At 38.5% G+C, this 27923-nt stretch overlaps 1 protein-coding gene across 6 annotated transcripts in view; it reads left to right on the forward strand.

Moving 5' to 3' along the window:
* MRPL22 (mitochondrial ribosomal protein L22) overlaps positions 1-18736 on the forward strand; it is a 38742-nt gene extending 20006 nt beyond the window's left edge. For 2 of the 6 annotated variants that reach the window (XM_020905718.2, XM_070465691.1), the window contains 5 exons: positions 2956-3091; positions 7690-7755; positions 8564-8641; positions 10146-10215; positions 18441-18736. In XM_020905718.2, the coding sequence (XP_020761377.1) occupies positions 2956-3091; positions 7690-7755; positions 8564-8641; positions 10146-10215; positions 18441-18652 (562 nt within the window). In that variant the 3' untranslated portion in view covers positions 18653-18736. Of the gene's footprint in view, positions 1-2955; positions 3092-5780; positions 5852-7689; positions 7756-8563; positions 8642-10145; positions 10216-18440 lie in introns of those variants that run through there. The other 4 variants (XM_020905738.2, XM_020905727.2, XM_070465690.1 and 1 more) reach the window with 4 other exon arrangements.
* The last annotated feature ends 9187 nt before the right edge of the window (positions 18737-27923 follow it).

Below are 27923 nucleotides of genomic sequence, written 5' to 3' on the forward strand. Positions count from 1 at the left end.
AAGCGGTCTACAGATTCAGTGCAATCCCTATCAAAATTTCAGTGGCAGGGCTTCTTTGGTGGCTCACTGGTGAATAATCCACCTTCCAGTACAGGAGACACGGATTCCATCCCTCACCTGGGAAGATCCCACGTGCTGTGGAGTGACTGAGCCTGTGCTCTGGAGCCTGGGAGCTGCAACTCCTGAGCCCACATGTCCTGGGGCCTGTGCTTCACAGGAGAAGCCACCGCAGTGAGAAGCCTGCGCACCACAACTGGAGAGTAGCCCACTTACAGCAACTAGAGAAAAGCCCGTGCAGCACCAAAGACCCAGCGCAGCCAAAAATAAAGTAAACAAAATTAAAAAGAATTTTTCAGTGGCGTTTTTTCACAGAAATGGAACACTTTTTAAAAGTTGTATGGACCCTCCAAAGGCTCCAATAACCAAAGCAATCTTGAGAAATAAGAGCAAAGCTAAAGACATTATGCTGCCTGATTTCAAACTCTATTACAAAGCTGTGGTAATTAGAACAGTATGATATTGGTATAAAAATGGACACATAGATCAATGGAACAGAGTAGAGAGCCCAGAAATAAACCCACAAATATTTTGTCAATTAACTTACTGCAAAGGAGCAAGAATATATGATGGGGAAAAGATGGTCTCTATTGGACAGCCACATGCAAAAGAATGAAATTGGTTCCTATCTTACACCATACTCCAAAATTAAGTGGGTTTAAGACTTGAATCTATGACCTGAAACCATAAAACTCCTAGAAGAAAGCAGGCAGTAAGCTCCTTGACCTAGGTCTTGGCAATAATGTTTTTGAATCTGACACCAAAAGCAGTAACAAATATAAACAAATAGGGCCTCATTAAACTAAAAAACTTCTACATGGGAAATCAGTGACGTAATGAAAAGGCAAGCTACTGAATGGGAGAAAACAACTGTAGGTAATATATCTGATAAAGGGCTAATATCTGAAGTATACAACAAACTCATACAACTAAATAACAGAGACCCCAAACAATCAAATTAAAAACTGAGAAGATCTGAATAGCTATTTTTCCAAGGAAGACATGCTGGTGAGCAACAGGTACATGAAAAGATACTCAGTATCATAAATCATCAGAGAAATGCAAATCCAGACCACAATGAGATACTACTTCACACCTGTTAGAATGGCTATTATCAAAAACATACAGACTATGAAGTGCTGGCAGGGATTTGTCAAAAAGGGAAAACCTTATGCACTTTTGGTGGGAATGTAACTTGGTGGAGCCACCTGAAAAACAGCATGGAAGCCCCTCAAAAAATTAAAAATGAACTACCATGTGATCTAGCAATTCTACTTTTGAAGAAAACAAAAGCACTGCTTTGAAAAGATGTATACACACTCTTGTCCATTGCTGTGTTACAGTAGTCAGGATACAGGGACAACCTCAGTGTCCATCAGTGGATGAATAGGTAAAGAGATTGTGATATATATAAATCTATAAACACACACACAGAGGTATTAATCAGCTGTAAAAAAGAAGGAAGTTTTGCCAGTTGTGACAAGGATGAACCTGGAGGGTAGTGTGCTAAGTGAAATAAGTCAGACAGAGAGACTAATACATTTGATTTCTCTTGTATGTGGAATCTAAAAAACAAAACAAAAATAAACTAGGCTCATAGATACAGAATAGATACAGAGAACAGATTGGTAGTTGCAGGAGGCTGCAGCCTCTTGGGTTGAGGGGTGGGAAAAATGGGCAAATTGTTTTTTTTTGTCTGTTTTGTCATTTTTTAGTTTAAATACATTGAATCAAACTTTTAAAAAAGGTCCACTCATTAACATTTTTCTTAGTTCTTATAATCTGTGTATAGGTTCTTTATTCAGCTCCTTTTTAAAAACTCTCCTTGTGATTTGTTTGTTGAAGAAAGTGGGCTGTTGGTGTCACAGACTTTAGTACAGCTCGGATTTTGTTGAGCGTGTCCCCTTCATGTTGTTTAACAGGTTTCCCTGTCTTTGTCTTTTCTGTATTGACTCAAGATTAATTCAGATTTGGTTTTGGCAGAAAGACTACTTCATAGATGGTGGGTGGTGTCTTTTTACATCAGGAGGCATATAAATCCACCTTTATGCCTTATTTTCTTAGGGATTACAAAATGATGTTATTTGTCTTGATTATTGAACAAAGTTGAGGAATTCTTCAGATCATGTCAGGGATCTCCTGTGTCTTTAAATCTGTTTTAGGACTGAGATGACTTACAGTAGCAAATCAGTAGTCACTGGCCACCATAAAAAGGAGTGAAATTTTGCCATTTGCAACAATGTGGATGAACTTCAGTTAAATTATCTTTAGTGAAATAAGTGAGTCTGAGAAAGACAAATATTGTATAACATATGTTGAATCTAAAATGTAAAACAAACTAGTGAACATAACAAAGAAGAAACAGACTCACAGATGCAGGAAACTGGTGGTTATCAGTGGGAAGAGGGAAAGTGGGGGAGGCAAAACAGGGGTAGGAGGTTAAAAAGTACAAGCTACTATATATAAAATAAGTAAGCTACAAGGATATATTGTGCAACACAGGGAATATAGCCAAAATTTTATAATAACTATAAATGGAATGTAACTTTTAAAAATTGTGACTCATTATGTTGTACACCTGAAACTTACATAATGTTGTATATCATATATATATGAAGAGAAAGTCTCTAAAAAATAAGTGTTTATTGGTCAGTAAAGATAATATATCTTGTTCATTATAATATGTTTATTACTTAATGTTGAGTTACTGACTTTTCACTCTTCTTAGCATTAAGTACACTACAGGCTCTTTCTGGTATTTTATATAATAGCACTCTCTGTTAACAAATATGTCCAGAATGTTCCCACTTGTGAGCCTTAAGTAGTTTTATCAAAATGGAGCTGATGTGGTTCAGAAAATAGATGTGGAGAAAATTCTAAGTGTCTGTTGCTTTACAGGCTTTTTTCATCTCACAGCATTTTACCTCAATCACATATCCACACAAGTGCTTCTCTTGAAATATCTCGAAAATGGGAGAAGAAGAATAAAATTGTTTATCCTCCACAACTGCCTGGAGAACCTCGGAGACCAGCTGTAAGTTTGTGGGTATAACTGATCTCTTAATTTTGATAAAGCACTCTCACTCTTGTGTAGCTCGCAGTGATTTAGTATCCCATATTAAGAAAAAAATTGCAGCAATTTTCTTGACCTTTTAATTGATACAGAAAATGTTCTAGGTTTATCTTTTTGGTAGTTAAAAAGATTGTCTTTGTTTCTTAGTCATTTGCTTTGGCTTAACCTCCTGGATGGGCTTCCCTGGTGGCTCAAATGGTAAAAAATCTGCCTGCAATGCAGGAGAGCTGGGTTGAATCCCTGAGTCAGGGAAGATCCCCTGGAGAAGGGAATGGCAACCCACTCCAGTATTCTTGCCTGGAGAATTCCATGGACAGAGCTGACAGGCTATATAGTTCATGGGGTCACAAAGAGTCGGACACAACTGAGTGACTAATTCTTAACCTCCTGAATAGGCACCTTAACTCTGTAACTGAGCTAATAACTTGTGACATGCCTGATTTTTGACTCCCAAGGGGCTTGATAGTGGAGCATGTGAGGTTGGCAAGAATGGCTTAAGCCACTGGCCGACATCTATTTATTTATTTTTGTCTGGGCTCGGTCTTTGCTGCTGCATGACCTTTTCTCTAGTTGTGCCACAGGCTTCTCTTTGCGGTGGCTTCTTTTGTTGCGGAGCACAGGCCCTAGACCGCACGGGCTCTCGAGCATAGACTCAGTAGTTGTGGCTTATGGGCTTAGTTGCCCCTGGGCATTCGGGGTCCTCCTGGGCCAGTGTCTTCTGCATTGGCAGGTGGATTCTTTACCAGTGAGCCACCAGGGAAATACACAAATATCAATAAAGTATTTTCTGTATAATGAGCTTTCTTTATTTCTTTGCTTGAGCTCTTTTGGATTTGGATATTAATTGGAAATAAAGGAATCATAATAGTATTTGCCAGGTCCAGAAAGCAAAATTTTGTATTTTGTATTACCAGTACCAAAAAGTATCCAGTCTTTTAATATGTTAAACACTCTTCAGGCTACATCCTAAATAGCAAAATTCAAATAGTTAACAGTAGATCATATGCCTAACTCTAGCAAATGAAGAACAATGTTAGTGAGATAATTTGCTATATATTGGAATTTACTGAAACTATTTTGAGTAACTTTTGCATCATATATACTCTTCCTATAATATAAGTGCCTGTGTGAAGACATTTGGTTTAATTTTATATGGGCACTTTGGAGAAACCTAATTTAGTTCTCTATTTTGCACAGATTTTGTTTGAGAAAGTAATCCTTTTGGAAAATACCTTAACATTTTCTGATTTTAAATAGTATTTGATAAATTGATCTTGAGGTATCAGTTATATCTGTCATGCCTAAATTATCTAACTCTTGGACTGCAGCACACCAGGCTTCCCTGTCCTTCACTATCTCCCAGAGTTTGCTCAAACCATGTCCATTGAGTCATGATGTCATCCAAGCATTGCATCCTCTTTCACCTCCTTCTCATCTTGCCCTCAAATGTTTCCTAGTCTCAGGGGAGCTTCAGCATCAGTCCATCCAATGAATATTCAGAGTTGATTTCCTTTAGGATTGACTGGTTTGATCTCCTTGCAGTCCAAGGGACTCTCAAGTGTCTTCTCCAACACCACAGTTCCAAAGCATCAATTCTTTGGCACTCAGCCTTTTTTATGGTCCAGTTCTCACACCCGTAATTATTAATGTTGTTTATAAATGCTGCCTGCAATGTAGGAGACCTGAGTTTGATCCCTGGGTCTGGGAGATCTCCTGGAGAAGGGAATGGCTACCTACTCCAATATTCTTGCCTGGAGAATTCCATGGAGAGAGGAGCTTCATGGGCTACAGTTCAGTGGGTTGCAAAGAGTCGGACAAGAGTGAGCGACTTTCACTTTTTTTACTATAAATAACTTGCTTATTAACAGGGAATAATTTGCTCACCTAGCCACATAGTTTACACACTGTGTCGTTATTTGCAGTGTCCCTTAGACTTTTCAGTCTGTTAGCTGCAAACATTTAGAAAGTTAGTATTACCTCTTGCTTAAAAGAGGGCTAGATAATATTTACCATTCTATCTCATTCTGTTCTTCAGCATTTATAATATGTAGTTAAAGATTAGTAGATGGGGCAATGAATAAATCCTATAGCAGTAATTTAAAATGAATATCACCAGTTTAGACCACTCCTTTATTTTTAAAACTGTCTTCCTAATTTAGCTAGTATAAATTTCTAAACAATGCAGGCTCCTATAGACACTGTATCTTACATGTGACTTCATCCTGGTAAAGAAAGTAAGTCAGAAATTAAAGACTTTTTAAAATATATATACATACAAAGTAGTCATACCTTGTTAAATTGAGCTTGACTTTTTATGTGTTTTTGAAGAAAGCTAAGTTAAATAAATTAGTAGTGAAACTGTATCAAAACTATTTGAACAGTCATTTCTAGAGGCATGTTTTTAATTTGTGGATTAATTGACATACTGATCATATGTCATTCTTAAGAGTCATTAATGTGGATCCTCTGTACTCTAAAACTTTTATTAGGTGACATTTTTTGTTGCTGTTTGTGTCATTATATGCATTTAAAAATAAAACTCTTTACAAGTTACTGGTTTAGGCATTTCATAATTTAGACTTTTACTTTATTTGAATAGCTGTTTTGCACATTATATTCTAATGTAACTTTACCTAATTTTATTGTGTAGGTTAATTAATAGCAGTGATGTTTAACCAGGCCTTCTGACCTCCAACTTTGCCACTTTATCTGTTTGCCATGGTAGGTTTATTTACTGAGACTTCATCTGGTTTAGTGCCCTTACACAATGCACCTGCCTCAAGTAAACGTTGGGCTTTTTAGTTTTAGAAGACGATGATTGAGTACCTTTCACCTTTTCTGGTAACACTTGATTTCTTTTTTCCCAGTGTTTTGCCAGGATTACAGTGTCTTTTTTTTTTTTTAATATTTGAAGATGATTATATACAATTCAGATTTAACAATATCTCACCATGGGAAACCAAGAGTTGAAAGGTTTCTATATAAAAGACTTTGTTTGAGTATTAATTTTTGCAGATTAATATTATCAGTCATGACAGTTCTCTCCTCTCCTGTGCTCCCCAGGACAGATTATTGCTGAAAATGTAATTAGGCTGTTGCTATACTTTTCAGCCTGTCAGCTTCTACTGCAACAGAATTGAAATCTGCTACATATTGAAAGATGGCCACTTGAGACTAGCTGGTGTTTCTAAGTCATTTGTAAACTTCTAGTAGGACTCAGAATGTTAAAAAGTTGTGTAGTTTTTCTGCTGTTATTTGCCTTGAAAATGTTTTTTTTTTTCTGATTTTTAAGTGGCAGTGTGGTGTAGTAGTAGAAAGAGTGTGGGTTTTAGAGTCATGAGGAGAACTTTAATGATACGCCTGCCAGACATTGTATTAGGCCTTTCACATACTTCCCTGGGTGGCTCTAGCTTTGTCTCTTATGAGCTTTGCTATCTTGGACAAGTCACTTGAGTTCCCTGATTTTCATTTTGTAAAAGATTTATAAAATGTTTTTTCTCCCACCTCATAGAGTTAGATCATATGAAATAAAGGGCTTGAAAAATGCTTTATGAACTGTAAATTGTTTAATGGATGGTTGATTAAAAAATTCAGTGGGATATACCTACCCTCTATAAATAGAAGATAATAAAAACCTAATATTTACTAAGATCTTACCATGTGCTCGGCACTGTTGCTGCTGCTGCTGCTGCTAAGTCACTTCAGTCGTGTCCGACTCTGTGCGACCCCATAGACGGCAGCCCACCAGGCTCCCCCGTCCCTGGGATTCTCCAGGCAAGAACACTGGAGTGGGTTGCCATTTCCTTCTCCAACGCATGAAAGTGAAAAGTGAAAGTGAAGTCGCTCAGTCATGTCTGACTCTTCTCGAACCCATGGACTGCAGCCTACCAGGCTCCTCCGTCCATGGGATTTTCCAGGCAAGAGTACTGGAGTGGGGTGCCATTGCCTTCTCCGAGGCACTGTAGAGTACTTCATATAGGTTAGTTTATTTAATCCTTATTACAGTTTTTGGTGTTAGGTACTATTATCTTCATTTTAAAGAAGAAACTTAACCAGAAACAGGTGAAGGACCTTGGGTTCTGTAGTTGGTAAATGGTAGAGTGGGGATTCAAACCCAGGTAGTTTGATTCTAGAACCTATGCTCTTCACCAGACACCCACAGTATTGGTTTTCTTACAAAAATAGCTGTTCTATCCATTTTTCCATTGTTTTCCTCACTAACAAGAAACTTTCTTTTTGTATGCTTTGTTGTTTTAGCCAGCTAAATATTTTTAAAATACTTTCATTTAAGTCTTTTACTATTCACCTGTATAGAAGCATTGCAAATATTGTCACAAACTAGCCATTTTACAGTTTGTTTTTCCCTTAGTAATCTTTATAACATAGTGAGACTTTGGAAAAATACAGGTTTAAATAGGGAAAAAAGAGTCTCCATATTCTTGATAATGTTTTTATTTCTTATGGCAGCATTTCATTAGGCATTAGAAAGTAAGAACTGTATTAATAGTGTGTTACTGTCATTTTGATAGACTTGCTTAATTTTTTTCCCTGTTTGTAAGGAAATATACCATTGTCGAAGACAAATAAAGTACAGCAAAGACAAGATGTGGTATTTGGCGAAATTGGTAAGCTAAAGTGACTATTACCATATAATACTTTAGGAAAGAAGGTTCAAATTTTATCCTAATATTTGAAGAAAACCAAAAAACAAAAAAAAAACTTGCCCTGTTTTCTCCAAAAAGTGAGGAATATAATTACATTTTCAGACATTTGGTAGGTAATCCAAAAATGATAGCTCAGAGATTAGTGATTTTGTTCAGTTTTTACCTCCTGAGAATCTCAGTCATGTTGGATACATAGATTTAGAACAAAGACATCGAGAACCTGGCTACACTTAGAGAATCTAGGAAGCAAACTTACATATCTGTAAAAGCTGATTCAACCTGTTTCAAAACTGTTGCCTTTTAAGTTTTTTACCCGGAAAATAAAATTTATATATGAGAGAACACAAAAGCAGCAAATACATGTGTAATAATACATTTATTCTGTAGGAGAATGAGATGCCTTTTATGCCTACTAGGGTACTTGCCAACCTATGATCTTTCTTTGTCATGTCTGCTCTCTTTCATTATTATTAAAACTATTAAAATCCAGGTTAGTGGTTGAAATTTTAAAGTTTGATTTTAACTTAAAGAGAGTGATGGCATACCTTCTCAAATGTGTATTTTTCTCCTTTGCATTTATTAGCTATTTTTATCTTTAATGAAAAAAATTTTCCCTAATTTTACTGAGATGTAATTAACATGTAACTTGTTGGCTATTTTTAGAACTTTATTTGGATTATGTAAAGCTTTTACTTTTCACTGAAGTGGCAATGCTGACTTTGTAAACTAATTTATTTATTTTCTCTTGTCTGTTTTCCTTTAATTCTAGATACGAGGAATGTCAATTGACCAGGCTCTGGCTCAATTGGAATTCAGTGACAAAAAAGGAGCCCAGATAATTAAAGAGGTAAACTAAGATTGATGGGGAAAGAGCACATAGTTGTCTTGCAGATGTTAGTAAGCTTTGCCTAAATCTGGAATTAACTTGTTTAAGTGCAGAATTTATATTATACAGATTTAGGGTACTCAGTTTTATTACTGTTCTTATACCTTAGGGATGTTCTCTGCTTTAAGTATTCTTTTTCCTGAGATGCTTTTATTTGTACCACAGAGTCATTTATATACATCTTATTTTAAATTATTTGGTCTGGATACATTATTTTAGAAGATTTTTTTTTTTTTTTAAGAAGTTTTTTTTTTTTGTCAATTCCACAACTGAGAGCTTGGGATTTTATAACTAATTGAGTGGAAAAAGCACTGTACTGGGACTCTGGTGACCTGGTCTTATCTTTTCTCTGACAATTTCTGTTGTGACTATGGGCAAGGCACTTGTCTGGTTCCATTTTTCTTATTTGTAAACTAGGTGGGGTTGAATTGGATGATCTCTAAAAACCCCTCTAGCTCTAAATGTAGCTGATTCACTTGGTGCAAATTATTGTTGGTATTTATGCCAACTCATTCTAGTGTTTTGTTTCAGAAAGCTGAGTTGAGGACATCTGGGGAAATCAACAGTATTTTCTGTACTTCAGTTAATTTTCACATTAAGTCAGATCTTTTAGTAGTTGATTAGCTGAGCTTGTTGGATTCAGACTTCTAAGAGTCTCTTTTGTAATGCCTCTTATTTATTTCCATTCAGAATGCAATTACTAAGTATTTGTTGTGTACCCAGCTTTGTATTACATTCTTCATCTTTAAAGGAGAAAAAGATCTGCTTTCTGTTATTTCTGACAACTATTGTCCTATTTTAAAAAAATGTGTTCTGGAGAAAGTTAATTCAAAATATTTATGGAGTATAAATTTAATAATTCTTTTCTTGTTTGTTTTGTTTTTATTTTTTGGCTGTGCCATCTGGCATGTGGGGATCTTAGTTCCCTGACCAGGGATTGAACCTGCATCACCTGCATTGAAAGCTTGGGGTCTTAACCATTGGACCACCAGGGAAATCCCTAAACTTAATAATTCTTAAAGGAAATTTTCAAGTATGATTTTCTCTTTTTGTCTGATGTTGTTAATGATTATTTTGGATCCAAAGTTTAAGAATTTTCAGTAAGATTGAGCTCTTTAGCTTCTTGAACTTTTTGGCAAAGTCTGTAACTCAGAGGCATAATGCTCATTACCAGGGGTGCTGCTGCTAGTGCTGTTATCTCCTCCTTTACAGCTTACACATTCCAGTTAAAATTTAGCAGGATTGACTGTGTTCTTTGCATTTGCAATTCTTGTCTGAGGAAGGAAACTCACTGTATCCATTCTCCTTAGTGCTGTTAATCATTTTATATTCTCTTTTTAATATTGACTATAATAGGAAAGCATGTGATTAGCAGTCATATAGAGATAACAACAAGAAATGAGAAATTTAATTCAGTTTTAGTTCAAGGTCAGCCATATGAATGCCTTTCTTTTCCTTGTTTAAGGTTCTCTTAGAAGCACAAGATATGGCAGTAAGAGACCACAATGTGGAATTCAGATCCAATTTATATATAGGTAAGATCTTTAATATTCTTAGCTTTGGAAAATATCTTCCAGTAATGATGCCAAATTCTTTATCTAATAACAGTCTTTGATATCTAAATACTTTGGACTGTGTTTACCATTGGAAGTTGCTGGTAATAGCTTATTTTTTAGTCTTCTGCATGCTAATGTTAAGTCTGTTGTAGTGGTCCTAACTGCTTTATTTTTATTTGTTCTTTAATGAGATTGAGATCATGAAATCTATTGCTGATAGTTACTAAATAATGGATATCAAGATGATACGTAGAGTGGTCCTTTACTCATAATAAGAATGTAGCTGATTTTTTAAAAAATGAATTCTTTGTCAACCCGAAAGAGATATATAAAGGATCACAGTGGACTTAGAAAGTCTTTATAGATAATGTGCCATGCCAGGTGCCTCATCCATAAAGGTATCCTGTAAGTTAGCCCTCCTAGTACCAGAATGGAAAATCACCTGTTGAATTATAAAAGCCAGGGGACCTTTGAAGACTTAGTGACCCAGATGTGTTGGTTCCTCTTAGTTCTTAACATCCTAAAGCATTAGCTCTGGTTTTGTAGGCTTGTCTCACATCTATTTAATGTAAGTGAAAATGTTGTGGAAGGCATGCTGTACTATACAAATGTAAAGGATTTTTTGGTAGCATACCTTCATACTGACCTTTTTCTAGAAAGAGGTCAGTGTTTATTACAAAGCTCTTCCCCATCCCACCGCAGTCCTGCAGTAACGCGGAGCATAGGTTGGAGTTAATGCAGCAGCTACTCCTGACTTCAGTTTTGTCATCAAACAGAGATGTTTATGTCAAAGCAGAATTTCCTCAGTCTACCAAACCTATGTATAAGAACTCTTTCACTAAAGATATTTCAAATTCAGGATATGGGAACTACTGCTCTCCACACGGAGGGGAAAAGGCTGAATCATTATAGTGGAAGTTAGCTGTACCTTGTAGTTTTTCAGCAATTAGCATTTTAAAAGATCATCTAAATTCCACTTTGTCACATAACCTCTGCCCTACTGGAGATATTTATTTTGGTTAATATCTTACCTCACCTCACCTGGTATTGATGCTGGCAGCTACACCTACTTCTGAAATTAAAATGAGTTATGGTTTCCAATTGAAACATCTTATTTTAAAGCTGAATCTTGTAAAATTAATTATATTCTGATACATGCATAGAGCTAGAGGGGAATCAAAATGGCAACTCAGAAGATGCAGGCCATAGTAGTTAATCATAAGCATTTTCTTCTGGGAGAAGCATGAATAAGTAATGCTGGAAGGACCCAGAATCACCGGAAGAGATGAAATGGATGAAGGGCAAGACTATTTGCTTAAAACCTCTTGGTGACCTTTCCTGCTCCATGACTGAATATCAAATGACATTTAATTAATTTTATTCAATTTCATAAGAATATTGGCTTCTTAGCTGATCGGCAGCATTTCATAATGGAATTCAGATGCAAGTGAAATGGAATTTGTGTTTAAATCCGTTTCAGTAGTTAGTATATATAGCGAGGGGGTGAAGAGCTTAATCCTGTCTTCCCAAATGAAGGAGCAAAGTCCAATATTACCTTTAAGCAAAAATCAACTTAACTGTGAATGGTCCTTTAAAATGTACTGGTCTTCTTTTTTTTTTTTTTTCATTTATTTTTATTAGTTGGAGGCTAATTACTTTACAGTATTGTAGTGGTTTTTGCCATACATTGACATGAATCAGCCATGGATTTACATGTTATTTCCCATCCCGATCCCCCCTCCCACCTCCCTCTCTGCCCGATCCCTCTGGGTCTTCCCAGTGCACCAGCCCCGAGCACTTGTGTCATGCATCCAACCTGGGCTGGTGATCTCTTTCACCCTTAATATACATGTTTCGATGCTGTTCTCAAGACATCCCACTCTTGCCTTCTCCCACAGAGTCCAAAAGTCTGTTCTGTACATCTGTGTCTCTTTTTCTGTTTTGCATATAGGGTCTTCTTATGCACGTTTCTGCTGAGACACCTCTGCCCCTCCTGTACCTTCTTTTCATCTAGTTCTGGGTCAAAATCTCTGTTCTTAAGTAGGGCTATTAAGTCTGGATTTGTCTTATGATTTTAAAAACTCATTTGCTAAGTATTTTGTTGCCTAATTCTGTTATGAAGGAAAAGGAGATGAGTACCCCCAGGAAGATACTTTATCTGACCACAACACATCAGGCAGTTTATCCCTGTGTTTGCTAAACTTCCCTGATATGAATTGTCTGAGGTTCTAGAGTAAGACACAACTGAGTGACTTTCACTTTCACTTATTAAAAACACAGATTCCCAGGCTTCACTACAGACTGAAACCCTAAGGGAGAGGCTTGGGTAAAGTCTATTGATTCTTACCTTTTTATAAAATGTGGGAAACTGATTGATCTTATAGTCTTTGAGAAGGCCTAGATAGTTCATTCCATAGATTTCTTGTAGAGTTTGAAAGCCTAGTTACTTGTTGACTGCCGGTTTGGCTCAGCAAAAGCTCTTTCAGTCCCCTGAGATAAGTAAGTTCATACATTTTAAGGGATGTACTTTTTTTGGTAGCATAACTTCTCATTATGTGGTAATTCCTTCAAATGCTTGTCATCAGTCTAAAGCTCATACCTGGTGTTGCATGACCATAGACTTTGAAAGTTCATTTCCTTTTCAAACTTGTAATGATGACTAATGACACAGTGATAGGCCTTAACAAGTGGACATGGACTAATAAAATGTCACTGCTTCGTGATTCATAGCATCTTAAAGTAGTTCACTTCAGGGAATGTGAATGACTGACTTTGTAAATCAGTCTTCTGGGCTAAGACTGATGAGGGGGGAAGTGGGGAGGGTTTCTGAAGTTAATGTTAAGATTTGCATTTACCTAAATACAAGTAATCGGAAATACTGAGAGTATTTTCAATACATGGTACCTGCTGGGCAATATCTTTGAAGGTCATTTCTACTTTTAAGATATCTTAATGTTTTTTCTTTGATTCAAAAAATATTTGAGTGCCTACTTCCCTGGTGGCTCAGTCGATAAGGTTCTGCCTGCAATTCTGGAGACCTGGGTTTGATCCCTGGGTTGGGAAGATCCCCTGAAGAAGGAAATGGCAACCAGCTCCAGAATTCTTGCTTGGAGAATTCCATGAACAGAGGAGCCTAGTGGGCTACAGTCCATGGGGTCACAAGAGTTGGACATGACTGAGTGACTTGCTTTTGCTTTTCAGTGGGTGTAATACCCACACAATCAGGTGATGGTGTATCTTTTGTAGCAGTTAAAACATTTAGTACTTGTAGCTTTGTTTTTTGTCAGTAGTAGTACTTTGGAATACGTGAACCGAGAACTTCCAGATGTTCAAGCTGGTTTTAGAAAAGGCAGAGGAGCCAGAGATCAAATTGCCAATATCCGCTGGATCATCGAAAAAGCAAGAGAGTTCCAGAAAAACATCTATTTCTGCTTTATTGACTATGCCAAAGCCTTCGACTGTGTGGATCACAATAAACTGTGGAAAATTCTGAAAGAGATGGGCAGACCAGACCACCTGACCTGCCTCTTGAGAAACTTGTATGCATGTCAGGAAGCAATAGTTAGAACTGGACATGGAACAACAGACTGGTTCCAAATAGGAAAAGGAGTATGTCAAGGCTGTATATTGTCACCCTGCTTACTTAACTTATATGTAGAGTACGTCATACAATGCTGGGCTGGAAGAAGCACAAGCTGGAATCAAGATTGCTGGGAGAAATACCAGTAACCTCAGATATGCAGATGACATCACCCTTATGGCAGAGAGTGAAGAGGAACTGAAAAGCCTCTTGATGAAAGTGAAAGAGGAGAGTGAAAAAGTTGGCTTAAAGCTCAACGTTCAGAAAACTAAGATCATGGCATCTGGTCCCATCACCTCATGGAAAATAGATGGGGAGACAGTGGAAACAGTGTCAGACTTTATTTTTTGGGCTCCAAAATCACTGCAGATGGTGACTGCAGCCATGAAATTAAAAGATGCTTACTCCTTGGAAGGAAAGTTATGACCAACCTAGATAGCATATTAAAAAGCAGAGACATTACTTTGCCAACAAAGGTCTGTCTGGTCAAGGCTATAGTTTTTCCAGTGGTCATGTATGGATGTAAGAGTGGACTGTGAAGAAAGCTGAGTGCCGAAAAATTGATGCTTTTGAGCTGTGGTGTTGGAGAAGACTCTTGAGAGTCCCTTGGACTACAAGGAGATCCAACCAGTCCATCCTGAAGGAGATAAGTCCTGGGTGTTCATTGGAAGGACTGATGCTGAAGCTGAAACTCCAATACTTTGGCCACCTCATGCGAAGAGTTGACTCATTGGAAAAGACCCTGATGCTGGGAGGGGTTGGGGGCAGGAGGAGAAGGGGATGACAGAGGATGAGATGGCTGGATGGCATCACCGACTCGATGGGCATGAGTTTGAGTAAACTCCAGGAGTTGGTGATAGACAGCGAGGCCTGGCGTGCTGTGATTCATAGGGTCGCAAAGAGTCGGACATGACTGAGCGACTGAACTGAACTGACTGAACTGAGTACTTTGGAAAGAAAGAAAGAAAAGTGAAGTCACTCAGTCATGTCCGACTCTTTGCAACCCGAGGGACTGTAGCCTATGAGGTTCCTCTGTCCATGGGATTTTCCTGGCAAGAATGCTGTGGTGGGTTGCCATTTCCTTTTCCAAAGCAGATGATAAAAAGACCAAGTAGCTGAACACGGGGATCTGTAAGTACCTTTGTCTGACCAGGATGCTGGGGGTGGGACAGGAGCAGGTGACCCTGCACCATGCTGTCCGGATGTCCCAAATCTCCTGCAGCCAGGTTCCCCTGCCGGAGGGGAAGGGGTTCCCTCGCTGCCTGCGTGGGTCCAGGGAAGCCCTGCTGGCTGGCAAGCCAGAGCAGCATTGCTGGGTGACAGCACGTTGGTCTTCCAACACCTTGGGTGAGAGTCTGCATGTGACCTCAACTAGATGCCAGCACTTCGAGGGGCCCCTGCTCCCTAGTGAGAGGAAGTACTGGGAAGAATATGCAAATTGTTCTCCTGAGTTGGACCAAAACCGTACATATTAGTACTGTGTGTACTTGGGAAACTATGAAATTTAGTTTAGAATTTGAGCAAATTTAGCAGAGACGTCTCTTCATGGGAAATAGATGGGAAAACAATGGAAACAGTGACAGACTTTATTTTTTGGGCTCCAAAATCACTGCAGATGGTGACTGCAGCCATGAAATTCAAAGATGCTTGCTCCTTCAAAGAAAAGCTATGACCAACCTAGACAGCATATTAAAAAGCAGAGACATTCCTTTGCCGACAAAGGCCCGTCTAGTCAAAGCTATGGTTTTTCCCGTAGTCATGTATGGATGTGAGAGTTGAACCATAAAGAAAACAGTATTGAAGAATTGATGCTTTTGAACTGTGGTGTTGGAGAAGACTCTTGAGAGTTCCTTGGACTTCAAGGAGATCCAACCAGTCCATCCTAAAGGAAATCAGTCCTGAATATTCATTGAAAGGACTGGTGGTGAAGCTGAAACTCCAATACTTTGGCCACCTGCTGCGAAGAACTGACTCATTGGTAAAGACCCTGATGCTGGGAAAAATTGAAGGCAGGAAGAGACGGGGATGACAGAGGATGAGATGGTTGGATGGCATCACTGACTCAATGGACATGAGTTTGAGCAAGCTCCGGGATTTAGTGATGGGTAGGGAAGCCTGGCTTCACACTCAGCAGAAACTTGAAATGTCTATTTGTTGAGTGAGTGAACGACACAGTTTTGGATCTGCTGAAACTGCTGTTCACTCACTCAACAAATAGAAATTCCAAGTTTCATTTAGGACAGATTGCTATTAAAGTGGGCGTCTACATACTGTTTTATTTTAATTGAAATAGTTCTGTACTAAAGCAGTTTGAAACTCAACATACATAATTAGTGGAGGAGAGACTGGAGGAGGGGAGACCATAAACTAATTTGGAATCTATACTGTAAACCCTGATTTCGTTTAGATCTGAGTGGTTGTGTTGTATATTCCCATTCCAAGGTGTTAAAGAACCCTGGTGTTTCAGAAGAATTAATGTTTTTGTTTTGACATAAAAAAGTGATGGCATTATATGCATGAAGGTTAGGCAAATGTTATTTTATGGCCTAAAGAGGAAATCATAGCTGGCATTTCGCAGGTTCTGAGTGTTTGCTCTTAGGTATTTTGGGAGAAATGGAAAGAAAATGGTAGTTAGCATAGACCCTGATAGCACTGATCATTGTGTTTTGATAGATTATGTAGTGTTGCACAGTTAGCTAATTTTGATACTTCTTTCCCTGGAGTGTAGCAGTTCTTATTCTCAGAGCATTTGGAAATTGTTGCTCAAATTGGGTAGAGTAGTAGTTTTGGATAAAATTAGCCATCATGTTTGTAAAATCTTTACAGAAGTTTCTACACTCTTCCCAGTGTCAGTGGTTTTATTTTTAGGATTCCTCCTGACAAGTGGATTCAAAGCACCTGGAAGTACTTTATATTATAAAGTGATTTGTGTAATACTGGTTTTTGTTTGGAAAAACTAAAAAAGCATTTTTTATTGAAGTGTAATTGACATGCAGAGTTATGTTAGTTCCAGGTGTACAGCTGGATGATTCGGTATTGCAAAGTGATCACCATAACAAATCTAGTTAGCGTCTGTCACCATACATTGTTACAGTTTTTTTTTTCCTTGTGACGAGATCTTGTAATATCTCTTCTCAACTTTCAAATATGCAGTATGGGTATTATTGACTACAGTCACCATGCTGTACATTACATTCCCATGGCTTATTTATTTTATAACTGAAAGTTTGTACCTTTTGACTCACTTCATCCATTTCACCCACCTGCCCGTTACCCCTATCTTTGGAAATTCTTAAATTCATTTCTTTAGTGCCCAGTAGATGAATTTAATAAATAGGCAGTTACCTCTCACCTTATCTCACTGAAACCCCAGGCAGTTTTCTTAGTCACTTTCATCCTTAGCTTTCTCTTTGGCAAAGCTGGGATGGTTCTGCTAAAATCACTTCATGAGAGGTTTGTGGTCAGAGGCTTGTGGAGCACATACTTTGACATGGTCTCTGTAATACAAAGTTCTGTCACAGTAAGAATAAAAGTGGTGAGTATGAAAGTGAATTAATTTGCTATGTGTGCTGTAGATTTTGCCTTTTTAAAAGGCTTATTAAATTAACTAAAAATGTAAGTCTAAATTCAGAAGGTAGTTACTATGATTTACCATGGGTGAACAGGTGAATAGATTGCATCTTGTACTATTTAAAAGATTTCTTCAAATTTTACAAGGTCAAACCTTGACATGTAGAATAGGGGCAGGGAGATGAGGGGATAGATGTGATGCAGGAGTTCCTAAACCTGACTCTGAATCAGAGTTGCCTGGATTGGGGGATGTTGTTTGTTCAGGATATAATTTCCAAGGCCCACTCCAGATATAAATTAGAAGATCAGCATCAGCATTTTAAATGTGTTCCCTAGGTTTGTTTGATGTAGTAGGCTGAGGATAGCATTTGGGAACCATTGGTTCCAGAGGTTTCTCATATAGTTAGAATAAAATAAGAATGTTGTTCCTACAACGTCAGGGCTCTGTGTAGTCTTATGTTCATTTCTGATCTCTTCCCCTTACTTGTATCACTCTTCACCTTGCTTACTGTGCTGTAGCAGGTTCTGGGCCTGAGATAAGCCAAGGATGTTCTTACCTTTGGGGCTTTGTGTTTGCTTTTCCTCAGCCTGGAACACCTTGCCCTTAGATATTTGCATGAATGATTCATTCTGCTCTTGGGTCAAATGTCTTTTCCTCAACGATGCCTCTTGATACCACCCAGTCTCAAGTTGCCCCCAGAACACCCCCTCAGTCTCTGTCACATCACTGTTTGTTTTATTCATAGCACTTGTCACTAACTCAAATGATGGTGTTTGTTTTCTGTCATTCTTCTCTAGAGTGTCCACTGTATGGAGCCCGGGCCCTTGCTGGTCTTATTCACTCTTACTTCTCCAGGACCTGAGACGGAGCCTGATCTCTAAGGAAGAACTCAGGAGATACTTGTCTTTAGATAAGCCTACTCTAGCCAGCCAGTGAGCGCATGTAATCTTAGAATTTAGCTGAGAAGACAGAAATTGCTCAGCCGATCAAACTGTAATCTTGCAGATACAGTTATGGTTGTTTTGTGTAATTCTCTTTTTCTTCCCTGTTTAGCTGAGTCCACCTCAGGGCGGGGCCAATACCTGAAACGCATCCGATACCACGGCAGAGGTCGCTTTGGGATTATGGAGAAGGTTTTTTGCCATTATTTTGTGAAGTTGGTGGAAGGCCCTCCACCTCCACCTGAGGCACCAAAGACAGCAGTAACCCACGCCAAAGAGTATATCCAGGAGCTTCGCAACCGGACCATCATTCATGCTCTATGATGGGACTATTCAGACTCCATGGTGTATATATTTTACCATTTGTTTCTTAAAACCAACAAAAATTAAAGACAAATGCTTTTTATGGATCGTTATTGAATTACTGAAATATGAAGTACCCCTGCTGGTTTTATATGAATATTTATAAAGCTCTGTCCATTTCTCATGAGCCTCTGGGTATATTTTATGTCTTTGCAACTAGGAAGGGAAAATCAGCTTTAAACATAGTGACAGACTATATAATTCAGAAGGCTTTTTTTGAGTACCATTTGAAAGGAATGTTAACTTTGTAGCTAGTGCCCTGCAGTTGGTAGTTTTGATACTGGACTTGAGTAGAAAGTTATAGGATAAGAAAACTTGTCATTATTTCACTTGATTTTTCTCTTGAGACTAAGGGAGGGGTGGTGGAGGGGGGCATGCCTGCATGTTGTTTCACTGCAGTATTTTAGAGCATTCTGTGGTTCAGTTTTTCCTTTCACTGTTGGCATTGACTAGTGGGTGAGGGTTTATATTATCCTTTACTATTTTAGCCAAAACTTGAAATTATAGGAATTCATTAGATATATTAATCTAAAACTACAAAAATCATTTAACTTATAAAGTTTATTTTCCTAAAATAATAACCTTTTTTTATGTCTCCTTCCAACAGTGCTTTCTGTTGCTTGGCTATCTTGTTTAGGATTGATTCATTTTTTCAGAGTGAATTCAATTAGAACCAATATCAGCCTTGCATTCTAAAATAAGGCAGTAGATGGCACTCACTTCCCTCTTGTTAGCAGAAATTGTTAAGAGTATTCAGCACTGCCTGGTTCTTGTTGTTAGATAAGAGGCACTCTGTCCACGGCCCTAGTCCAGTGTTTCTCTAATGTTTATATGCAGAGGAAGAACCTGGGGTGCTTATTAATGCAGCCTTCTGGGTCCCTCTCCGCCCCCCTCCCCCAAAGATTCTGATTCACTAGAAATCTGTTTTAAATAAGCACTTCCAGATGATTCTGTTTTCGGGGACTGCACTTCAAGTCAGATGAAGAATGTAGCTTCAGTGCCATGTTTTAAGATGGCATTAATAATAGCTACTATTTATTGGGACCTCATTATTTGACATGCTCTGTGCTATATTTTACAAATAACTATCTCTGGGTTACACAGTTTGTAAATATTGGACTACGATTTAAACTCTAGGTTTAAGTATCTATTTATGCATACCTAATGAATAGACTTCCCTGGTGGCTCAGATGGTAAAGCATCTGCCTACAATGTGGGAGACTCGAGTTCAATCCCTGAGTCGGGAAGATCTCCTGGAGCAGGAAATGGCAACCCACTCCAGTATTCTTGCCTGGAAAATCCCATGGATGGAGGAGCCTGGTGGGATATAGTCCAAGGGGTCGAAAAGAGTCTGACTGAGCGACTTCACTAATGAATATACAGGAATATTTCTAGGCCTCTGCAGTTAACCTAATGTATGGATAAAAAAGACAGAGGACTCAGTGAATAAGCCACTGAGGTGTAGGGCAGATTCATTCTGGGTCCTAAGATATTATAGCATGGAAGCATGGAAATAACACTGGAGTGGTAGAAGGCGACTTTTGTTCTAGTCTTGGCATAATGACTAACCAGAAGGAAGACTCTGGGCAGGTCTCCTCCGTACCTGGCCTCCATTTAATTCACCTAGAAGATAAGAGGCTCAGAGTTGTCTGAAGAACACCTTCAGAATCACTTGAAGGGCTTGTTAAAAGATCCAAATCCCTGGGTTTCACTCCAACTTAATGAGTCAGGGTTTGGTGTGGGGGACCAGGGGTTTGCACTGGTAATGAATGCCCCAGTGATGTGTGGCTAAGAATCCCTGGACCAGAGGGTCTCTAGGCTTTCTCTCGGGGCAGATTCTGTATGAGTTTTAATTTCAAGAGTTTTTACTTCCTTGGTTGTGACTGAAACACTCCAGGTGGTGTTGTGGACTCTGTAACTATAAATTGCATAAATGAGGATGCTCCTTCATCAGGCTGTTGAAACTGTTTTGAAATAGGTAAGAACAAAACATCTTGGAGTCTAATGAAGAACGTTTGCTTGTAATCTAAGATTCAACCTTCATTTGGAACTGCTTCTGGTATGTTAAAGTGTACTAATTGCTAACCTTCAGGACTGGGTACTGTTTTAAACATGGTGTATACATTATCTCAATGAACGTTTCCCATTGTGACTGTTGCTAAGTACATCTGGTTAGTTTCCATGCTGAAATTAACTCTACATGGTTCAGAAATTGATGTCTTCTCTCTTAACAATATCTGAATGCTTGTAATTTCCTGTTTTTTTCTCCAGAGAATTATGATAGATTTAAACTTTTTTTTGGTCAGTGTATAGCACATTCAGGAGGGCTTTGTAGGTGACTCAGTGGTAAAGAATCCATCTGCCAAGCAGGATATCTAGGTTCAGTCCCTGGGTCGTGAAGATCTTCTGGAGAAGGAAATGGCAACCCACTCCAGTATTCTTGCTTGGGAAATCTTGTGGACAGAGGAGCCTGATGAGCTGCAGTCCTTGGGGTCACAGAGTCACACATGATTGAGTGTCTAAACAACAGCAACAACAGCACTTTCAGGAATTGCACCAATCGCAAGTTTAGCTGAATAAATGATCACGTGATGAACATACCCAGGTAAGCAGATGAAGAAGCTTTTGAAGAAGCTCAGTTTATTGGGCAACCATTATATGCCTGGGAGGATACAGGTAGTGAAAAAGGAATCAACCCCTGCTGTGGAGCTCACACTCTACTGGGAAAGGCAGAGTAATTCAGTAAGTCAGTAATTACACGCGTTCACTATGCTGATGTTACAAGAGCAGAGAAATGGGACTTTGGGAGTAGACATCAGGGCACCCTGGAAAACTGTCTTTGGGTTTGGGGGAAATTAATTTTTTTAGATATATAGTGAGGGGAAAAGGTAAAAATGAAAAATGTCATATGGATCAGTTAAAGGGTTATGTTGTCAGACCAGTTTGGGTTGTTTTCAACTGTATGAACGTTAGGACCATTTCATCCTTCCAGAAGTTGAGAAGTATGTAGGATGTGTGATGCAGAGGGGAGTATACTGTCTCTGGAACTGACTCCGAGTTACCAAACTGTGAATGAGGCTCCAGCTAACCCTGAGGGGAAGGACATGTGAAGTGAGTATACTGTGAACATTGCAAAATAAAATGGATGTGTTTCTCCACAAGTGATGAAAATGATTGGATTTTTTCCATGGATTTCATTTTAATGCAGAGGTTGTAGTAACAATTTTAGTTGACTAAGAAGAGCTCAGTCATGTGTGTGGGTTTAAAACAGGAAAGGTTTTGGAGTGGGTGAGCTTCCAGAAAGATTCTAAAGCAGGACAAAATTACATAGATGACATTATTAACACTTCTAGGAATAGGCCCCTCTTCTCAGCCATTGCCTGATGTAACTGTCTAGGGTCCAATCTCTGTATGAGATAGGTTTTAGCCTTTAGTCTTAAGCAAGCCAACCTACTGTGAGTTACGTTAGTATACAGCTTAGGATGTATCTGTTATGGAACAACAAATTGATTGGATTAAAGAGAAAATATTGGTAAGTGAATCATCCTTGTGCACTCAAGTAAAATGTTTTTTTATGTTTATCCAGTAGGGACTGAATTAATAATTATTTTCACTTAACGGCCCAAGGAGACTCATAAAATTTTTATTCTGGAAAGTAAGGAATGGCAATATTAATATCAAATGAAGTGGAATTTAAGGAAAGGCATAAATGAACCTAAAAGGGTTGTTTAATGCACATTTGGAGGAACACATTCTGCAGTCAGTTTGAAACCATTTCTAAACCTCCTGAAGGTCATCTTAAAGTTTCAAGTTTCCATAGTGGACCCCAGCATAAGAAAATCTGATTTAAATGATTTAAGTTCATTTTATCTATCTGGCCATAGTTCGTGACTCTTTTCCTATATTCATGCTCTTTACAGTGTGACTTTGCAGTTCCTCTTATTGCAAAGTGGAGTCTCTTTTGACCTCTTGAATTTGGGCTGACTTTCTAATAGCATGTGGCAAAAGTGACAGCTTGCAGGTTTCCAGCCTTGTCTCTGTTTGCTTCCTTATTCTTTCTTGGATCTCTGCTTCTCTATGTAAACAAGCCCAGGCTGATGTGCTCAAGCATGAGAGACCATGTGGAAGAGAGATGTGGGCCCCAGTTTACAGCCAGCCAGCCAGCCACAAAACACACGAAAGATCCTAGCCGGCATCCACATAGCTGCCCATGCAACGAGCACTGATGACAGGTGAGAACAGGTAAACCAGCACAGACTGACTTTATAGATGCATGAAGAAGTTAGTAAGTTCTTATTGAGCCACTGGACTTTGAGGTAGTTTGCTACATAGTAGTAGCTCTAATAAATATTTCAAACTTTGTACTGTAAAGACAATACCAGTCTTTTCAAATGTCTGTAACGATTGGTAAAATTGATTCTACAAACTTTAAATTCTATAGTTGTAGACTCTAAATTGAGTCTACAATTTTAATTTTGATTTACAAAGAAGTCCTCACATTCTCTCAAATAAGAATCATAGAGCACTTTTTAAAATCATACTGCCCTAAAATCAGAAATTTGTTCTTTTTAAGAAAATTTAAGCATAATCTCCTTGATAATAAAACACTCCTTAATTCTTTGAGGGAAAAATGGATATGGACAGATCTTGTAAGTTTAATGAAGAAATACAAATGATACTAATAGACAAGACAGGAAAGCAACCTAAATGTCCATTGATAAATGAATGGATAAAGAAGATGTGGCACACATATACAATCGAATACTACTCAGTCATAAAAAAGAATGAAATAATGCCATTTGCAGCAGTATGGATAAACCTAGAGATTATCATACTGTCCTTCACATTATCAAGTGAGTCAGAAAGACAAATACTATGATATCACTTATATGTGGAATCTAAAATGCAACACAAATGATGTATAAAACAGAAACAGACACACAGACATAGAAAACAAAACTTATGGTTACCAAAGGAAAAAGGGCTTGGGGGAGGGATAAATTAGGAGTTTGGGATTAGCAGATACAAACTTATATAAAATAGGTGAAAAACAAAGTCCTACTGTATAGCACAGGAAACTGTAATCAATATCCTGTAATCATATGGAGAAGAATATGAAAAGGTATGTGTGTGTATAGGGATATATGTGTGTGTGTGTGTGTGTGTGTGTATACACACACATATATATACATATATCTGAAACACTTCGCTGTATACCAGAAGCTGATAGAACATTGTAAATCAGCTATACGTTAATTTAAAAAAATGAAAATATATGTATGATACAAGGGCATAAAACCTTACAGAAAAAATATTAAGGATCCTGTGAAGAAATAGGCTGGGTCATTCTGTTTCTCTGTATGGTTCTGGATTAGAATTGGTCATATGATGAACTTGAGTAATGACTGGGAGTTAGAAGTGATGCGCTCACAATCACTTTGGCACCTCGACACCTATCACAGTAGTGCCTCAGTGTAAGACACCACACTAGTGCAGCAAGTGTCCCATTTCAACTTCTTGTTAGCCTAAGCAGAAGGGAATTATTAAGGACCTTAGCTCAAAGAATTTCTAAGTGGGCCCAGACTATATGATATGTTTTCCACTGGTCTGCAGGCACTTTCTTCACTTTATTTTCTGAATCAGGAGTGGGTAACAGTGACTGGCAGAAGTGGCATAAGACTGAAACTTAGCTGTAAAGTAGTCTAGAAATATACTTTCTAATTTTCTGGCCTCTTAAAACTTGTCAGTGTTCTGCAGCCAGAGACCACCATGAACACAGAGTTGAACAAGTTTGGGTTTATTACTTCTTGCAGCAAGGGAGAACACACCATGGCAATGATGGGGAATCCTCAGCAAGAGGATAATAGGATTTGGGCTTTGGTGGAGTAATTTTATAGGATTTGGGCTTTGGTTGGTTGACTTGCTAGGTAGGGTCTGCTCTTAATTCGATGTCATCAGACAGTGTTGGTGGGTGATATTCTATGATTGATTATCTCAATAAATTTTACATATAGGGAGCGCAAATGTGGGTGAGGAAATAGGTGTAAATAATTGATAAAGAATTAACATTTTAGCAAAGAGAAGGTGTTTTGTATTTTGTGGATGGCACCACGACCTTGTTTTTGTCTATGCTTAGATGAAATTATGGTGTGTACTTATTTTATTTCATTTAATCGTGCTCCTGGAATGACCTTGTCTGAGTTGGTATTCTGTGAGATGGTTTCTGTTCAACAGGAGAAGTGCCTATCCAGCTGTCAAGTGCCTATCCAGCTTCTGAATGTCAGGGGCTGTTCTTTTCTTTTTCAAATACTGGCTGGAAGGAAATTTGAGCAGCTGTTGGCTAAGCAAATCTGTTGTATCTGCCTCAAGTATCATCATACTTAATGGTAACTCTGGAGTTTCCCACCAAAGTGGGGGACAAGTCAAGTGTGCTGACTATTCATGGTTATTTAATATTTCCCAACAGTTTAGTCAAAAGCTGTAAGACAAAATGAAATAAGAGCAAAATCTTTGGAAAAGAAGAGATGAGTTATTACTTGCATATAACTGCCTCCCTGGGAAACTAGGAAAATCAACTGAAAAATTATTAGAAGTAAGGAGAGTTCAGTAAGTCAGTTGGTTGCAAAATCAGTATAAGTCAATGCTTATGTTTTAAATTAGCAATCATCAGAATATATAATTTTTAAAAGCCATTAAAATAGAGACTAAATAAGAAAATATCTAGGAATAAACTTGACATATAAAAAGTATGCAGGACCCATATAAACAAAACCATAAAACTTTCCTGGGACACTTGAAGACTTACATGGTAGGGCATACTACATTCTTGGATGGCATAACTCAGTAATTTGCCATTTCAATTCTAATAAAAATGTCAAAAGTATTCTTTTTTTATCTAGACAGTATAATCCTAAGGTCACCTGGGAAGCTTAATAAAAAGCTGAGGAATTTTTAGAAGATTGGGAGGTGACTTAAACATTGCTAGAAAGATTTATTGTCAGAGCAGCATGGTTCTTGTGTAAGAATAAAAATAGGCCCCCAAACAGACTTAAGTATTATACATTTGGTTTAGGATGAAGGTGGAATTGAAATGTTCTTATACCTCTGCTTAAAATATAGGAAGCTGCTAATAAGCACGTCTCTTCTGTCCTAATACTGAGAAAATGACGTGAACTACAAAGTCATTACTTTGCTTGAGCTCATGAGAAACGAGGTTGGGAGGCACAGCCTCATTCAGAAGAGAGACGAGCCCCTCTGCAGAGAGATGGGCTTCCCAACTGTCTCCACTGCCACAGAGCTTGGGGAGCAGAAACTCCCCCACTGTCCACGTGGGGAGAGGAGATCAGCTAAATTGTAGCCCAAAATTCACATGTGGGTGAGCTGTAGATCTGGGGTAGCTGAGGTAGCAGAGGAGTTCCGTCTCAGCTAGATTGTCGTCCACAGACTTCCACCAGGTGCTCACCAGAAGTACTGGGTGAGGGCAGGAGACTGGCCCCCTTGAACCCACATCTGAGGTCCAGACAGGGAGGCAGTTGGCGGATGTTGGGGACACAAAATGCCACTGACTTCCCTGGATTTTCCTCCGTTAGGGATCAAAAGCTCTAAGCTGCTGGGGGTAGGGTGGGAAACTCAAGTTGCCCACAGGGTTCAAAGTGATCAGTGGACAGGGGGCTCAAGACCCTGCCTTTTCCCTGGACAGTAGACTACAGCCTCAAGTCTCTGCAGTGGCAGTCTGTTACTCTCAGGGCAGACGGACCAAAATGTGCTCCTTAATAGCTGCGTGAAAAGCATTTGATAACATTGAACATCCATTTACGATAAAAACTCAGCAAACTAGAGCTTTCTCAATCTGATAATAGACATCTACAAAAACCCTATGGCTACCATCATACTTAATGGTGGAAGATACAGTCTATGAGTTGTGGTGTGTCCCTACAATGGAATACTTCTCATCAATAAGATGGATGAACTGCTGATACAAACAATGGCATGGACAAATCTCAAAAGCACTTTAGTAAGTGAAAAAGCTGAACTCAAAAGTCTATATGTTGTATATTTCATTGACATTCAGGAAAAGGCAAAAACCACATGATCAGAGAGAACAGATCAGGGTTGCCAGGGGCTGGCAGGTGGGGAATGGGGGATTGACTACAAATGGGCACAAGCAAACTTTTGGGGATGGTGGAAATACTCCATCTGTGTGTGTTGATTGTTGTGACTACACATGGCATTTGTCAACATTCAGGACGCTATCATAAGAGTATGAATTACATCTCGAGAGATCTGACTTTAATAAACTGGTTCAAGAAGAAAGTATTATGCTATAAACAGTGCTGAAATAATTGAAAAATCATTTGTGGGAAGTTAATTCCTCATGTCATCTGATAAGATTAATTCCAAATGGATTATAAATAAGAATAAAAAACGAAACCATTAAAAGCTTAGAAATATGCAGAAAAGATAAGTGATGAATACATAGGAGAGCAAAGTATAAGGTAAAACAAGGAAGTGAAGATTACCACCTCAGGACAGTGATTATCAAGAGGTAAAAGGAGTGTTTTTGAGAAAGAACCCGTTGTAGGAATCTGTCTTCTCTCCCTCCTTCCCTCCCTCCCTCTCCGCTTTCCTCCTCCTCTCTTCCTCCCTCTGCTCTTCCTCACTCTTCATCTCAGTGATGTGGATGGCAGTTATAGGAGCATTTGTTTTATGATTACTCATCACACTGTGCAGCCTTCTGTTTATATGTACCATATTTTGTAGTTTTAAAAAAGGTAACACTTGGGGTCCGAATGTAATTTCCTACATTGTAACAGAATTTAGGCGCAGAGAGCCCAAGTCCGTTGATGAAGGTGGTTCCCCTCATTTTGTCATCAGTTCTCTATCTCCTATCTAGTGCTCTCCCAGCCAGACCAGCCACCTGGTTCAGCACAGGTTAACAGACTCTGAACATGATAAACCAAACCCAGTTAGAAGAACCTACGTTGCAGTTATGAGGTGTATAATAAAAAATTAAGCAAATGTGGGTAAAATCAATCTGACTTGGAATGGAGAAAGCTTTTTAATTATCAAAGGCAGAAGACAAGGAAAAGATTGATAGATTTTATTACTTCCAAATTAAAAACGATGTACAAAATTTAAAACAGCAGAGCAAAACTGAAAGATAACATACAATTGGGGAAAATATTTTAGAAATACATGACAGGGACTTCCCTGGTGGTCTTATGGCTAAGAC

The sequence above is a fragment of the Odocoileus virginianus genome, chromosome 3 (genome assembly GCF_023699985.2).
Source record: "Odocoileus virginianus isolate 20LAN1187 ecotype Illinois chromosome 3, Ovbor_1.2, whole genome shotgun sequence".
NCBI classification, from domain to species: Eukaryota; Metazoa; Chordata; class Mammalia; order Artiodactyla; family Cervidae; genus Odocoileus; species Odocoileus virginianus.